This window comes from Pygoscelis adeliae, unplaced genomic scaffold, assembly GCF_000699105.1.
Source record: "Pygoscelis adeliae isolate BGI_AS28 unplaced genomic scaffold, ASM69910v1 Scaffold71, whole genome shotgun sequence".
NCBI lineage: Eukaryota > Metazoa > Chordata > Aves > Sphenisciformes > Spheniscidae > Pygoscelis > Pygoscelis adeliae.
The window spans coordinates 2,781,592-2,796,541 of NW_008824356.1; the positions used below are offsets into that span (position 1 = coordinate 2,781,592).

The 14,950-nt window shown below is 38.9% G+C and overlaps 1 protein-coding gene across 1 annotated transcript in view; it reads left to right on the forward strand.

The window, feature by feature from the left end:
* The window catches only part of KIAA0391 (KIAA0391 ortholog), a 60,107-nt gene that overhangs the window by 26,134 nt on the left and 19,023 nt on the right, over positions 1-14,950 (forward strand). Inside the window, exon 5 of the mRNA XM_009319369.1 lies at positions 2,417-2,524. Coding sequence (XP_009317644.1) covers positions 2,417-2,524 — 108 coding nt within the window. The remainder of the gene's footprint in view (positions 1-2,416; positions 2,525-14,950) is intronic.

Sequence of the window (14,950 nt, forward strand, 5' to 3'; positions counted from 1 at the left end):
AAACGTTCCTGTGGCATACACAGGGCTGTATGTAGATCACACGTTGCATCCTCCATTTGGAAGGGGAAGCCTGTGTGAATAGCTCACTTCTTTTGCCCAAACCAACCTTCATGTCATCGTTGTACTGCAGTGATGATTATTGTGTCTGACTTCTCTTGATCAGCTGTACCCTAGCTGCAGCTGTGCTCTACTTCATTTACTGCTTATAAAGATGATCTTCAATTTCTTACAGTTGGCTAGTGAGGGAAATACCTTTAGAGAATTGTGGGTGAATCATCTCTTTATTACTGTGGCTGTAAGTAGGATCTGCATAAAATCCAGACAAATCCCAATCTTTGAAAGATCAGCATCCTTCAAATTGTATACTTTCTCTCTTACAGCGTAAGTCTGTGTATGTTTGAATAACCTTTTGTACTGCATCTGGATGACATAGCCTGCTACTTATTCCTGGGCTTTGCCCTTTTCCTTCCGTGTGTCCTGAGAGGATGGGAAATATGGCGACTCAAAAACTGCCTCTCAGGGGAGCAGACCTGGATCTTCTCTGTGGTTCTTTACAGGTTTTTTTTTCTGGAAAAGGAGAGGAGCACTCTTGTGTGTTGCTGGGGAAATATGGATGGCAAGGAGAAAATGAACAGATCCTTGGGGATTTTCAGTCTGTCTAAGGCTTTTCACTGGAGTCTTCTGTATTTGGTGACATAAATTAAGCTTGGCCATTTTCTTCTGCTCTTGCTCTGCTATTAACTCCTCATCTCCCTGTGTGGCTAAGAGTCTCCTGTGGCAGCAAACCTTCTCTCCCTACTGTATTGCACAGTTTACTGGTAGTGAGGCAAAACAATTGAGCAGATTTGGGAGTCTGGCAGGGGCATGCTGTCATGCGTCTGTTGAGAATGGAGTAAGAGACGTGGCCAGGAGGAGATGGCTGGGAAGGGTGGGGTGGCCAAGGGAATGACACTGAAAAGGCTGCAGCTTCTCCCCAGCTCCAAAAGTAAACCCCAGAGAGCCAGGAGCTGGCTTCTGAGAGGTGCTGAGCCTATCCTGGTGCCTCTCAGCAGGACCCTCCTGGCAGCTCCTGCTCCATCTGCCCTGCTGGGAGAGGAGAGGGAGCCAAGCAAAAAGTGGGCAGAGGGGAGTGCTGACCCACCGAACTCCTCTGCTGCTCCCCCAACTTGTGCTGTGGTGTGCCCTTGACAAAGCACTCTACTCTGCCAGTCAGGGAAAACCCATCCCTTCAGGAGCTGCTTTAGAACTATTGTCACTTGAAATAAAATACCACTTTAAAAATTCTCCGCAAAGTGTTCGTTTTGTATTGAACTGAGCCCTTGAAGACAAGATTACATGTACATTATACTTTATAAAAATGTCTACTTGACTGTAACCATGTTACTTCAAATAATTTTGGCATTTGTTGGCATTAGGAAAATAAAGCTCTATTGGATTGTTTACCATGCTTCTTGAATTTTGAGCAGAAGGCATGAAATTTGCAATTGTTTTGAGTTGCTATGAAAGTTCATTTATAGCCTTGGGCTGTGAAACCTCTATTACCCAATCTTACCTGTTAGTAGAAAGGTCATTTATGAAACCAGGTCACTGACCATCAGGATGGATTAGGGTTCCTGTGCCTATTAAAAACAGTCAGAAGCAGGAAGTAGAAATCTAATTCAAGTGTCTGCTAAATCTTTCCTCAAAAATCAAGAGAGGAATTCCTGAAGATTTTATTATTACTTTGTATTCTGTTCCCCTCCTATGGGGTCTCAAGCCTGAAGCAATTGTGGTTTTCCTTCTGTTGGAAAAACTGGATGGATGCTGTTGGTTTGCTCAATCACTGCATTTCTGAGCTAGTAAGAAAGTTCATTGTTTTGCTAGCTTTAAAGCTGTGTATTTCTCACAAATGGAGCGCTGTGTTTCTAAATGAAAGTTTATTTAAATATACGTCTGTTATCCAAAGACTGGCATTCAGAGATTTCAGAATTCTTACAGAGAAACTAAATATAATGCTTATTTTACATTTGGAAATGTTAAGAGTTAGTAATAGTGTCCCAGGCTACTGGTACGTAAAGCTGCTTTGTCTTGCAGCTGTTGCGTAACAATGACTGTAGCATGTATCTTTATAAAAGTGTACAGTTTGGATTATAATTTTGAAAATCTGGATGACTGTAAAGTTTTGGTTCTCAGTTGTAATGTAATTTAAAATTATATTGGAAGTATCCACTGTAGCACTTCTGGCTTTTAAAGATGTTTTGGTTTTTTTTTTTGACGGTTGTTTTATCAAATATGCAAGTAAAGATGTGAAATGTAGCTAACAAAGGAAAAGTGAGAGATTTAGGCTTTGTTTCTTTTTTTAATAAAAACTGAATGAAATCTGTTTCTGTTAAACTGAACATATTCTTCCCCCCGTTTGTTTATTTATTTATTTCAGGAATTTGAAGCCTTTCAAACGTTTGTGGAAAATCGACTTCCGTTTGATATTGTTATTGATGGACTCAATGTTTCCCACATAAAACCCAGAAAGATGCAGTGTGAAAATGTAAGTGCTGCTTAAATATTAATTAAGACTTTCGTGTATGCTTAGGCTGATTGTAAAACAATTAGTGCCTCATTATTACTTATCCTCTTGAGAAACTGATCAAACATTTTTGTAGCACATGTTACAATGAAGTTCAAAGTGTTATTTAGACTTCACAAACTAAAAATGATCAGTGGGAAGATGGTTCTTCTTACATATGCATCAGCCATTAAAAAAATCATACCTACATTTCCCTGTGTATGCAATGCTCATAGTTATAGCTAAGTTATTTATAATAACATTATTAGGACATATGTTGTGTGAATGTGTATGTTTTCATAATAATAGGGATTTTTGGGGACAGAGTAAATCTACCATACAGAAAATTTAGTCTAATGTAGTTATGCTGGTAAGAGTTCTTCTTAAAATAACTCCTTACTTAGTTCAAACCACATCCTGTACAAGTTTAAACTTTATTTCACTTCCCATTGCCATAAACATTTGAGTCCTGTTCTTACAAGGGCAGCTCAAACTGGCTTCAGTTCTTTCCACTTGGTGATTTTTAGAAGAATAATCCTGCTTTTTTACCGATACCTATTTTTGAGAATTCTTGGCACTCCCCTTTAGCATTTCACTAAGAAATGGCTTAAGGGGTTTTTTTGTCAATCAAATATTTAGGAATAACGAAGTAGCTGCTCACATGTATTCCAAAGCCAGAATTTAAATTTTCACGCTCTTGAAATTAAAACTAAGTTATAAATGAGCTTGATAATAAAGGAAGTAATTTACTTCTAGTAATTACAAGAAATATGTTTTTGTTCTAAGAACTACTTCAAAACTATTCTTAAGAAGCAGGATATGCTTTCATATATGTAGATAAAAGCAGCTGAGCTAGGGAGGTTAGATAAACTTGCTGAAAGATGTTTGTTTGAGAGCTGCAGTGAACTTTCATGAGATACCGGCTCATGAAGAGGGTATTTTCCTTACTATGAAAATAGAAAAGGAAGTTTACAAGTTGTTTGCATGGGATTAGGGAAGAAATGTTGATTATCTGAGAAGAATCCCAGGCAGCATGTAGTGACACAGTGTTTTAAGATTTAGAAGGATAGATCTATGCTGCCAAAGAAGGGGAAGAGAAACGAACCTCCTTCCTCAGTGCATGCCTGTCCCAGCATGGGAACTCTGAACAGGATCCTGAATGTTCTGTAAAAGCTGGAAGCAATGGAGAAAAGAGCCAGCCTGGTTTTGCAGGATAATTACTGCTGATTTCTGATCAGAAGTCTTACTACAAGGTATTAGCATGCTGAGCAGCATAAACTGCCTTGGAGTTCCTCCTTAGCTTCTGCTGTATTGGAAGGACTTTGGGATCCATGATGCCAGGGAGCTCCAGAAGGGCCGTATGGAGGCATCAACTTTCCACTCAGGTTGTTCCCTATAGATACAGGTCAGATCTCTCTTGAATCCCAGGTATTTACAGATTAGGAGGATTTTTAGGAAGATCTGCCTTTCCTTCCTGCACAACAGAACAGTAACTTCGGCTCACCCCATCTTACCTCCAGAACAAGATTCTCTTAGCTAAAATTTACTTGTTCTACAAGCTATGTTGCTGTTATTATTGCATTTTGTCATGCACAAAAAAATGTTAATCACTGGAGCTTCCACCACCTAGTCTTTCGCTGCTCCTGTTATCTGGATCCTGTTTTCGAGGGTGTGGAGTCACTACATGAGATAGGATGGACATGCCTATTATTCCTGCCTTATACCTGTAGATATTCACTGGCTGGATAGTACCTTTTTTGGCATGGGAAGTGTGTATTTGCACTCTAAGCAACAAAATAGCTCCTTCACTGCCCAAAAGAAATACTCTCCTAGATGTATGTACTACTAAAGACTTTTTCCTGTATTGAGCCTCTCTCTTCATTGAGATAGTTTTAAATTATTTTTTATGATAGATGTCTTTATACACAATTACAGTATTAACTATTGAGTTTACATTTTTTTTCCAACTGGAAACATTGTTTAAATGCGAGATCATGCTGGATGCTAGTGAATCCTGTTTTATTTCTTCATGACTGAACTCCTGTGTTGTAACGTGTCAGGAAAGGACTGTGTCTTTGTTCTTATTTTGGATACTTCTGACAAGAAGCATGTATTCTTGTTTTCTTACTCTTTTTGTCAAGACTGCTAGAAACAGAAAGGAAAAAAAACACCACCAAACCCACAAAGCAGAGCAATCCTTTCTTCTGTCTCCAAACTTTTCTTCCAGATGAGGGAAGGGAAGGCCACAGGAATCTCTGCATGTGTTGCTTTCCTGGTTACTGGTGTTGCTGCCAAGTAGTCCCCCATCTGTGAATGCTGACCTCTCTGAACACTGCAGTCTGTCCTTTGAGGGCTGACTCTGCCACAGAACATCCTCTTTTGGAGGCTGCTATCCTCACGCCAGAGGCAGCTGAATGGAAAATGTGGAGTGGCAGGTCTGGGGCATTCACAGCCTGCCTTATTAAACTCTCCAATGTACATAGTAGTGCAGAACTGAGAGGATGGAGAGGAGGAAATAAATGCAAGAGAAGTTGGCGGCAGAGCATGAAGGATGGAAAAAAGCTAAGAGTGAAGGCCGCTGAGGTCAAGCTGGCTGAGTAGGACAGCATGAGTGGCCCATTTTGAAGAAGAGGGGCATGCTGTGACTCGTTAGTGACCTCTTCTGTTCGACTTGAGAGATAATAATAAAGGAGCGGTATTTCCAAGGACCTGTGTTAAAAGCTGCCCAACCCGTGTTTTACTTGTCAAAAAGCTAAATTATTTTAAGTCTTCAGGTGGGAGTCGGTCTATGCTCTTTTCAAGGGTTCATTACTGCAGCTGTTAGACCCAGTCAGGATATCGTTTTATGAACATTTCTGTTCCAGTGTATAGTTTAGTATGCAGCGATGGTTGAAAGAGAAAATGAGATTGTTGCTCTCCATTTATAACACACTGTAAGCATTACTATGTGCAAGTTGTTAGGTTTTTTGGATCATGTCCCTTATGTGCTTTAGAGGGAATAGCAAAATAAAGGGCTTTGTTAAACACAGGAGAAGGCCTAAGATTTATGTGACAGTAACATGGTAATTTAAATGCATTTTAGTCTTTATTTAAATTTAACAAAAAATACTGTTCGACTTTGTGATTTAGCTTTAAGAAGTGTAACTGTTCTGCTGAAGACCAACCCTAGCTAACTCTTAGTCATATGATTAAAATGAGAAAACATTGATAAAATATTCCTTTATTTTTTCAAACATCCTAGCATTTGCGATTCTATTTAGGCATTCCTTAGGCATCTTGGGAAGGGGCTGGGTTGTGTGGACAAGGCACAAGTACCTTGAAGGATGAGAAGAGAAGGGAAAAAAGCAGAAGTTAAAGGAATTATTTTTACTCCTTTAATCCCCAAAGTTCCACATTCTGGAAAACTAGATATGTGACTTCCAGTAGCCCCAGGCAAGTTCAGTCCTCACAGCCAGCACTTACTTAGCAGATCATCATGAATATTATTGACTTGGCAGATTTACAGGAATATTCTGTGGCAACTTCTCTAGTATATGACACTGTCAGTTTGTAATTCTAATCCCCTTTTTTTCCGGGTTGCTTTTATATTAGGTCTGTTTCCTGGTACAAATCACCATGTGGCTGCATCAATTACTGACAAAAAGAGGAGGTAGCACGAGGGTGGGAACAAAGATTTTTGAGGGCTAGGGAGCGGTGAGATCATCTGTTGTGAAGGCACTGCACACACAGTGACTGTAAAACTGCAACACTGGATGTTAGCCAGCACCTCTTTACAACCCTTTGCTTCCTTACTGCAGTATTTTAAATGAGACATTAAAGTTGACCCCTAATTAAAAGGTATTATAGAACGGAAATTGTTTTTGCTATATAATTCAGACAATAGAAACAAACTCCCATAAAGTCTAAAATCATTCAGTCTTGTCTTTTTCCATTTTTTTGTGCATTCTGCTGCTGTTTAAGACTGCACCTGATGCATATTTGCTTTGATGAGTCATTCACTGTTTATACTGCAAACATGGTAGTTTATAAGCTGAGATATCCTTGCAGTTTAACTAAGCAAAGTTGATTCAGGCTGTATCATGACATTGAGTTAATTCTTTCCTCCAGATGTATCTAATTACATAAATCCTTAGCCAGCACAATGACATTTGGTACTCTCTGTTCACTGCTGCCGTAACTCCCTGTAGTGTCCCCACCTTTCACTCTGTAAAGGTCAAGAGAGGGAATTTCCACATGCTAATTGTCCGGTTCTCTTATTAAACACAAACTGTTACATAATTCTTAAATGTATTTTTCCTGTTTATCACAATTTCTGTAGAAGTATTCCTTGGAAGTGAGGGGGAATCCAAGTGCAAGGAGGATATCTAGGCTCTGGAGCATCTCGCTTTGCTTGCGAGAGAGGAGTGAAGGAACTACAATGAGCTGTGCTCCAGCTACCACTAGACTGTAAAGGGGCTGGGGTGGGGGCAAGACAGGGCTGAGGGAGCACCATCGGCAAGCGCAATTGAAAGAATACTTCAGTATTTTTAATTTACGTTGAGATTGGTATATTGTAAATGAGGTATGCAGCCAGCTCCTTTTTTAGCTGTACCCATCTGATATTAGATGTAACTGAATATAGATTTCAAATGTGTGTTGGATCAAAGCTAATTCACAATTCCCTTCTTCAAACAGTTTGGCAGTTGGGCTCAGCTCTGCCCTAACTTTACCCTCTCTAATCTCTGTATTAAACTCAGCCACCTACAAGATTGGTGAAACAGTTCCAGATTGAGTTCCTTAAGGCTGACAATGCACAAAGGGATGGTTTTTGCTCTTGACAGATAGTTCAATATGGCATTTCTATAAATGGACTACATAAGTTCATATAATTCCCATGTAAATTACAGTAGGCCTGTACAACAGCTGACGAAGGCAGATCCTTGCTGTTCCCCTCCTATCCCATCCCAGTCTGCTGGCAGCAGCTTGGTGTGCCACCCCTACCACACCTCCCGTTTGCAGCAGCAGTCAGCTTCTGCCAACAAAGCCACCAGACCTGCCCTCCTGCACCTCTCACAGGCCGCTACAAAAAGCCAGGCTGTGACTGCTGTAGTTGGGGGTGCTCTGTGACAGGCGGAGGGGACAGGACATGCCTTGCAGCTGTTTCTTGTCTCTTCCAGGGGAAAAGCAGCAGACTTGTTGAGTGGAGGCTGCTCTCTGAATTGGAGAAAGGTTCTTTGACTAAATGAATTGTGTGGTAGCAAGTAGCATAGTAATCGTGTGTGAACAGATTATTGCATTTTGGTTTTCCATATGTTAAGTATTTTTTAAATAATATTTATCAAGGGGATTCAAAGTTTAAAATTTATAGTTTTAGTTATTCTAGTGGTTCTGTAGTAGTTATTCCTGGACTCCCTGCCTGCTTTAGCAGTATGGAAGAGTGGGTAGGGAGAGGTTGCAGCCTTGAAGTGAAAGCTGGGAGTGAGAAAAAAGTTTCATCAGGATAGGGGAGAAAACCAGGAGGTAGGATACTAGTCTACAGGAAAATGGTGAATGATCTTGTTAAATTTTTGAAAAAAGCCCAACTGTGGCCACAGAATTGAAGAACCTTGATGAATTACACTTTGTAAATTCAGCTCAGAACCATTGTTTTAGTATGCACTTTATTCACATTTTCAAGGCTCGTTTGCCAAATATAAAGACAAAAATAATAACTCTTCAAATGAAGTTAAAAAAGAGGGGAAAAAAACCCCAAACCAGGGCATCTATGACCCATCATTCTCTGGGGTTCAATCATTCTCTGGGGTTCAATCAATTTTGAAACATAATTTTGAAATCTCTTCTCTTGTGTCTAAAAATCCTTTATGATGAAAAAAGGGGGGGGGAGGGGAAGTATTGAAGCTAATAGTGTTTGGGGAGAATAGTAAATAAAACTTTCTCTCCTGAGTCCCACTTACTAAAAATTATCTTGAGGCCACAAAACACACAAAGAAATTAACACCTGTGCATACATATATAGTTGACAAATACACATACTAATATGCTCAGGTTTTCATGTGGTACTTTTTCCCAGTCTTCAAGTCTGTCTTAACTGTGCAACATGCATATGAGAGATCAACTGCACAATTAGCGAGACAGTGATACTTGATACAAAATACGAGCTCTAGTGTATGAGCTGTCCTGCAAAACAAGCAATTATTAATAAATTTGACCCAAAAAAGTCATGCATGGAAAAGAATTTTTTTCTTCTTTGACTCATTTGGCAGCATCTGTGATTTGTTCAAGTACTTTACTGTCTGTAAATGAAGCAAGAATTAAGTAGATCCATGAGTCATTCTCTGTTCAGAATCAATACATCCAACAGAGGTCTTACTTGTCATACTGTGACAGTTCATCAATTCTTCCTCCCACCAACTCTTGTCTTACCACTCAACAAAGCAGTCAGACATGTGTTTGTTCATTTGCTCCCAGCCTTTTCCATCTCTTTTTTTTTTTTTTTTCTGTCTTCTAATGGTAGTCCAAGTTTGCATTTCCATGATGAGCAATAGGACAAATGTTTCATTAAGATTGGAGAAATTTCTGTCTTTGCAACCTGTGTTTCATTCTTTAGACCTGTACTTTAATTTCTTTTAAGCATTGCGCAAATCATAAAGAAGATTTTTTGGTGTTTTCATTGAAAATCACCTTCAGCCTCTGTGTAACATGGTCTGAGAAGAGAAAGGAGCACAAGCACTAAGGGGTACCCTTGAAACTTCACCTATTTTTAGCGTTAGAGATGTGTGACTGGAACATTCAGCATTGCATTCATCTTTCATCAGTCAATTTCTGGGGTTCCTTGAATATCTCAGCAGGTGGACCGAGTCAAGTTCTTCTCTGAAGTCACATGTAAGAGATTGATCCTGATATGCTGAAATCTTCCGCCTCCCCTCCTATATTGGGGCCATCCTAAAATAGAATAGATCAAGCTCAAAAATATTGATCACCAGGTCCAGAAGAGCAAGTCTGTTAAAATTCTCAGGAGAGGTGAAGGAGACGAGATTCATTTGCCTGTGAAACCTAGGGGAAAGACCTGGCCTGCAAGTCTTCCTTCTCTCCTTGCAGTTCTTCTGAAACCTCACAGTTTCCATTTGTGGCTAAAAGAGGAATAAAAGGGCATTTAATATATTCAGCTTTGTATACCAATAACAGTAAGTGAAGGTGTATTGGACGTGAGTGTGTCAGAGGTTCTAGAAGTGCTCCTGCAAGTGGTCGGCACATATGCTTCCACCGAGGAAACACACCTGTTGACTACATACCTTGAGCCACCAAGTTTGACTCTTCCCATAGGGGTATGCTCCAACATCCTTTGCTGCTTCTGCAGCACTGAGGGGAGAGCAGGAGGTAGATAGGACTTCTTAAGAAAGGAAATACAAAGTCAGACTGGCTACCTGTGAATACAGGGAAACTTTCTCAAAACTTTTAACTTCCCAACATTGTGAAATGGGGGGAGGCTGGCAGGATTCCCTGACTAAATGCCTCAAGAGTCGACTCTAAGCAACTATTTTTCCTTTCAGAGGTTTCCAATCTGATTTTGCGTTTCCTGGTGAGAAGAATAGAGCAGCAGAAACTGAGCAGGTTAAAAAATTTGACTATCAGGCATTTTGACAACTCCTCCCTGTTGTTTTCTCAGATACTTCCTGGTGTTGCCTCCCCTTACTATTTGCAACCTCTGTTGCTGGCTATAAAACTGAATAAACCCCATGTGATTAAATTAACAATCTCTATCGGTTTCTGTCCGGTATTTATAATTTCTACCTTTGTATTTGGTGATAGCAGCAAATCAAAAGTTAAGGTAAGTACAGGAGCACCCAAGCACTCCTTTTTTTATGAGGGGAATTACATCATATCTTTTGTAACAAGAATTCTTCTAATCTCTAGGAATATAAGCTTGAAATTCAGCAGAGCAGAATGAACGTGCCTTGATGATTCATGTCCCAGTGAACTTGGTAACGGTAGCAACAGGTTGTTTGTTGTATGTTGTGGAGAAATCCTGCTAAAATCTGGGTGATGAAGTCAAATGAAGGATTCTTCTGGACTGGATGAGTTTCAATCTTGCTGTTTTCACTTCTCCTTTAGAAACCACAAGATGAGGTTTTTTTGGGCAGCCTGACTGATTTACCTAATGGTGAATTGTTATCAGTGTGGCAATAAGAGGTGTGCTGGGCCTCCGAATTGGAAACTCAATCTTTAGGGAACTGAACTGCTTCTTTAGAAGTGATTCTTGTATGGAAAGTCTCCATAATAGTGAGAGACTATAGTGCTATTAAGATATGGGAAGCAGGCCAGAAAATGTGAATGTTGGGTTACTATAGGCCAGTTCTGTGTAAGAATAAATATTTGATTTGAGCCTGAGAAATCATGGTTTTTAGTGTTGTCTTAAAGGTAACGTAGATAAAATCCTCAGAACAACGATTGCATTCATTCATGTACATCTGGATTTATTTATCTATTTTGAAAAGCAATCAATTTTTGGTTCACACTTGGCTTTTACGTCTGATACGCTATTTTTAGTAAAAGTAGGAAAGAAAATATATTTGGAAGCTGCGTTATCTGAAGGAGAAAAGGTACAATGAAACAAAAGACTAAACTGCATTTGGATTTATTTATGAAGTTATGAAAGCCTAAATTGTTTTAACAGTAGGTTATTCGCAGGGATTTCAGTATATTGACGTGCTGATTAATGATCCAGCAATCCATTAAGCTGCATTTGTTGTTTTTTCCTAGTTGCATGATACTTGCAGAGCAAGAGTGGAAGAGACATTTATATATAGGTAATTAAATATATTTAACTTGGGGTTATAAAATTGTTATAACCTGCAGTGAAGTTTAAAACCAAAGGTAAAGTAGTTTTATTTTTTTTTAATCTTAGACTCATAGAAAGTCAAGTACAATTGTCCACAGCTTTTAATCTAAATCTCTTCAAAAACTGATTGTTTCATGTTGTCTGGAACATGGAAATAGGAAGTCCTATTTGAATCTAGGAGACCAGTTTCACCAGAATTAAAATTCTGTGCTGGGAACACGATCACGCTGGCAGTATGCTGATTGAAATATGGAATTCACAAGAATTCTGAAAAATTGTAGGAACTCTTAATTCTTACCCAAAATACTGTTGCTCATTACAGGTGACCTTTTGCATCAAACACTTACTATGAAAACCTAACCTTTTTCCAGTATTGGTTTTGTACATTGGATGCAGAGGTGACAGGCAGGAAACTATCCCTATTCTGTCTTTTACTTATTTTATTTAAGGGTATGTTTGTGCAGTTCCTGCAAACAAGGGAGGGGGAAGGAGGCAGGGCAAAAAAAAAAGTCAAAATAAAATAGTCCCCAGACTAATTCAGACTTACGCCTTTATCTGTGGTGTGAATCTAAATTGCATCAAATTAGATTAAACTAATATGTTTACGTGTGCTAGTATAAAGAGGAGATCTCATTCAAATACCTGTCACTTCTCTGGAGGCTGCTACCAGCACCGTGCCCTAAGTGGGGTCAATTTCTCGAAATTATAAGAAAATTTTTTATCCTCTTTGCTATTAAAAAGATAAGAGCATTTGTATTGTTTCAAACCAAACTATCTAATCTGTCTAATCAAGACAGTGGTCAGAAGTGGATTAAGAGTGCAAGAACAAGACACGTTTGGAGGGATGATTCCAGTTGTTACAGTCTCCCAGATTTTATTACTGATGTAGTAACTTCTGGATGAAGAAGTTGCTTCCTGACTAGCAAGTTTAATTGCCATTGATGGAGTTTTCTTTGATAAATTTATTTAATTGCCTTCCCAACTTATTTTTGCCTTTGGTTTTCAAACCATCCTGTGGCAATGAGTCACACAATTATATGGGATATGATAACGCATGTGCTTTTGTTTGTTTTAAACCTGCTGTCTGTTAATTTTGTATCATGGCCTCTGCTGCTTGTGCTGAGAAATAGTGATTAGTCCCCATTTGCACTTTCCAGCTAACTTGCCATTTTACAGACCTTCTCAAATAACTGGCATATATTCTTTTTATAAATTATCTGGAATAAAAAAATTGCATACAATTGTGCAAGATAGGTATCAGGCAGATTTTTGTTTCTTTTTCATTTTTAACTATGTTCCTTTCTTGGTAGGGTCTTTGTTCTACCTGAGTGTGTATGATGACAATCAGGGCTACCACTGGGCTAAAGAGTTAGCCCCTCAAATTGGACTCAGGAGACCAGCATTTTATTGTGTAATGGTTGATCTCCTGTCTGACTGTGAGCAACTCAGTTTGAAGTCTTGCGGGTTACCTGTAGTTAATATAACAAGCCAAAGTTTCCTGTGAATTTTTCACTATTCCTTTAAAATATGTTCTTATTTGTCACAGAATGAAAATTCCTAATAAGCTTTTTTTTCCCCCTGATTTAAGTGTAAGAGATAGGATGAATATAAGATTTTAAATAAAATTGAAAATTAATTGCACCTCAGAAAGGTTTGGGAGTTTGTGTGTGCCACTGCAGCAATCCATTGCAGTCTCCCATGGATGATGTGTGGTGTGCCTCTGCTGTGGTTAAATTACAACATTGCAATAGAGGTAGCAGGAGCAGGGAACAGTGATTTGGCATCATCTGTCTAACATCCCACCACCAATGCAATCGAAACGTGGTCTGGAATAGTAGAAAATGTGAAATGCCTAGAAGCCTTGCAAGCGTGTCTATTAATGGTTATAATCAGACCTGATCTATCCATACAAAATGTAATTAAGCTCTTATCATACATGCTGGGACTTGTAAATTATTTTGTGGCTTGGTATCATGTGAGGAACAGGAATGATGTAGTAAAAGAATACCAGTACCAAGAACATAATAAGAAAGCTCTGGCTACCTTTGCTGCTGCTGTTCTTCAAATTTTCAGGAAAAAAAACAACCCACAGGCTGATTTTCTAGCACAGGCAATGCTAATCTACATGGGTTCTTCCTCTGTCATATAGAATGAACTCTGGGAAATATAGGGATTTTTGGGACTGCTTCTAGGAGAAAAGTCATAGCAACATGACCCAAGCTGAAATAAACTGCAGAGGAGGTCCTGAGTTGCAGGATTTCCTGAAAAGGAGCCTCATATCTGCTGGGTCACCTCATATGCACGGTCATGCTAGTGTAGCAGGCCAATGGCTTACTGCTGCGGAGGTCAACCTTGTGTATAACGTCATCCCTATCTCTGTGTGTAAAGCAAGAGAACTTTCCTTGGTACTTGCGGAAACTCTTTAAACACTTTTCCTTATTTGCTTCTTAACCCGATATCCCCTGTTGCTTACATGATTTTACAACTTTTTAGATCTTCTGGCTTGTATTCTTCTAAATGATAGAGAATTAACTGAAAATTTAAAACTGCATATATGTATTTACTTATTAGTAGTCATGGTGCTAACTGTTACACAATAGAAATCTTTACTCCCTATCCTGCAAGAAAGATGCCTACCTCAAGATCTTAAAAATCAGTCAGTGAAAAACATTAGATGAAGAAATAACCTTATAAAGCATCATTTGTGTTAGAGTTCTCCTTTTTATGTGCATCTCCATCAAATAAACATTCATATTCTCTATTCTATAAATATTATTTCCTATATATGATCCCCAAAAATTACATTCTAAATCACTTCGAATGCTTAATCGCTGGCATTGTACTTACTGCCCTGTCTCATTGGTAGGAAACCTTCCTCTTCTTGAGAAATTCTCTATTTCAAATCATTTACATATTTCATGCGAATCTTTACAAGTATCTACTGGTTTTTCCTTTCCACCCAGAGATACTAGCTTGTGATGCTGTTTCTTCCTGATTTATTATTCACCAGTCAGTTCTTTAATGATCCGAATAGTTATTTTCACAGTTCTACCTGGAAACATGCGTTGAAGTTATAATGAGTCAGGTGAGTCAGAAGATAAAGAGGTTGTCAAAATCATGTAAATGTAATATACTCTATTTTCCAACCTATTTTATGAAGTATTAACTGATACTTCCGTCTAATTTTTACAAATCATTCCTACCATTTCCAGCTGCTGCATGGTCCTATCCTTGAACAATGCTTCCTGTAGTAACTGTTAAAACTGGACTTGTGCTTCTGTTATATTGACGAAACCAACTTACCTTTTATGTAAATCAGGAAATATTAGTGATGCTTATGCCTGTCCTCCTCATTGTCCAGCATTCATCCATTTACCTGCCCACTTCTATGATTGCCAAAAAGGAAACAGTGAGTTGGCAGTAATATTTCTTCTGCCTCTAATATTTTGAATCTTTTTCCTGCATGGATGAACAAGGAGCTCCTGGACAAACTCAAACACAAAAAGGAAGCCTACAGAGGGTGGAAGGAAGGACAGGTAGCCTGGGAGGAATACAGAGAAGTTGTCCGAGCAGCCGGGGATCAGCTTAGG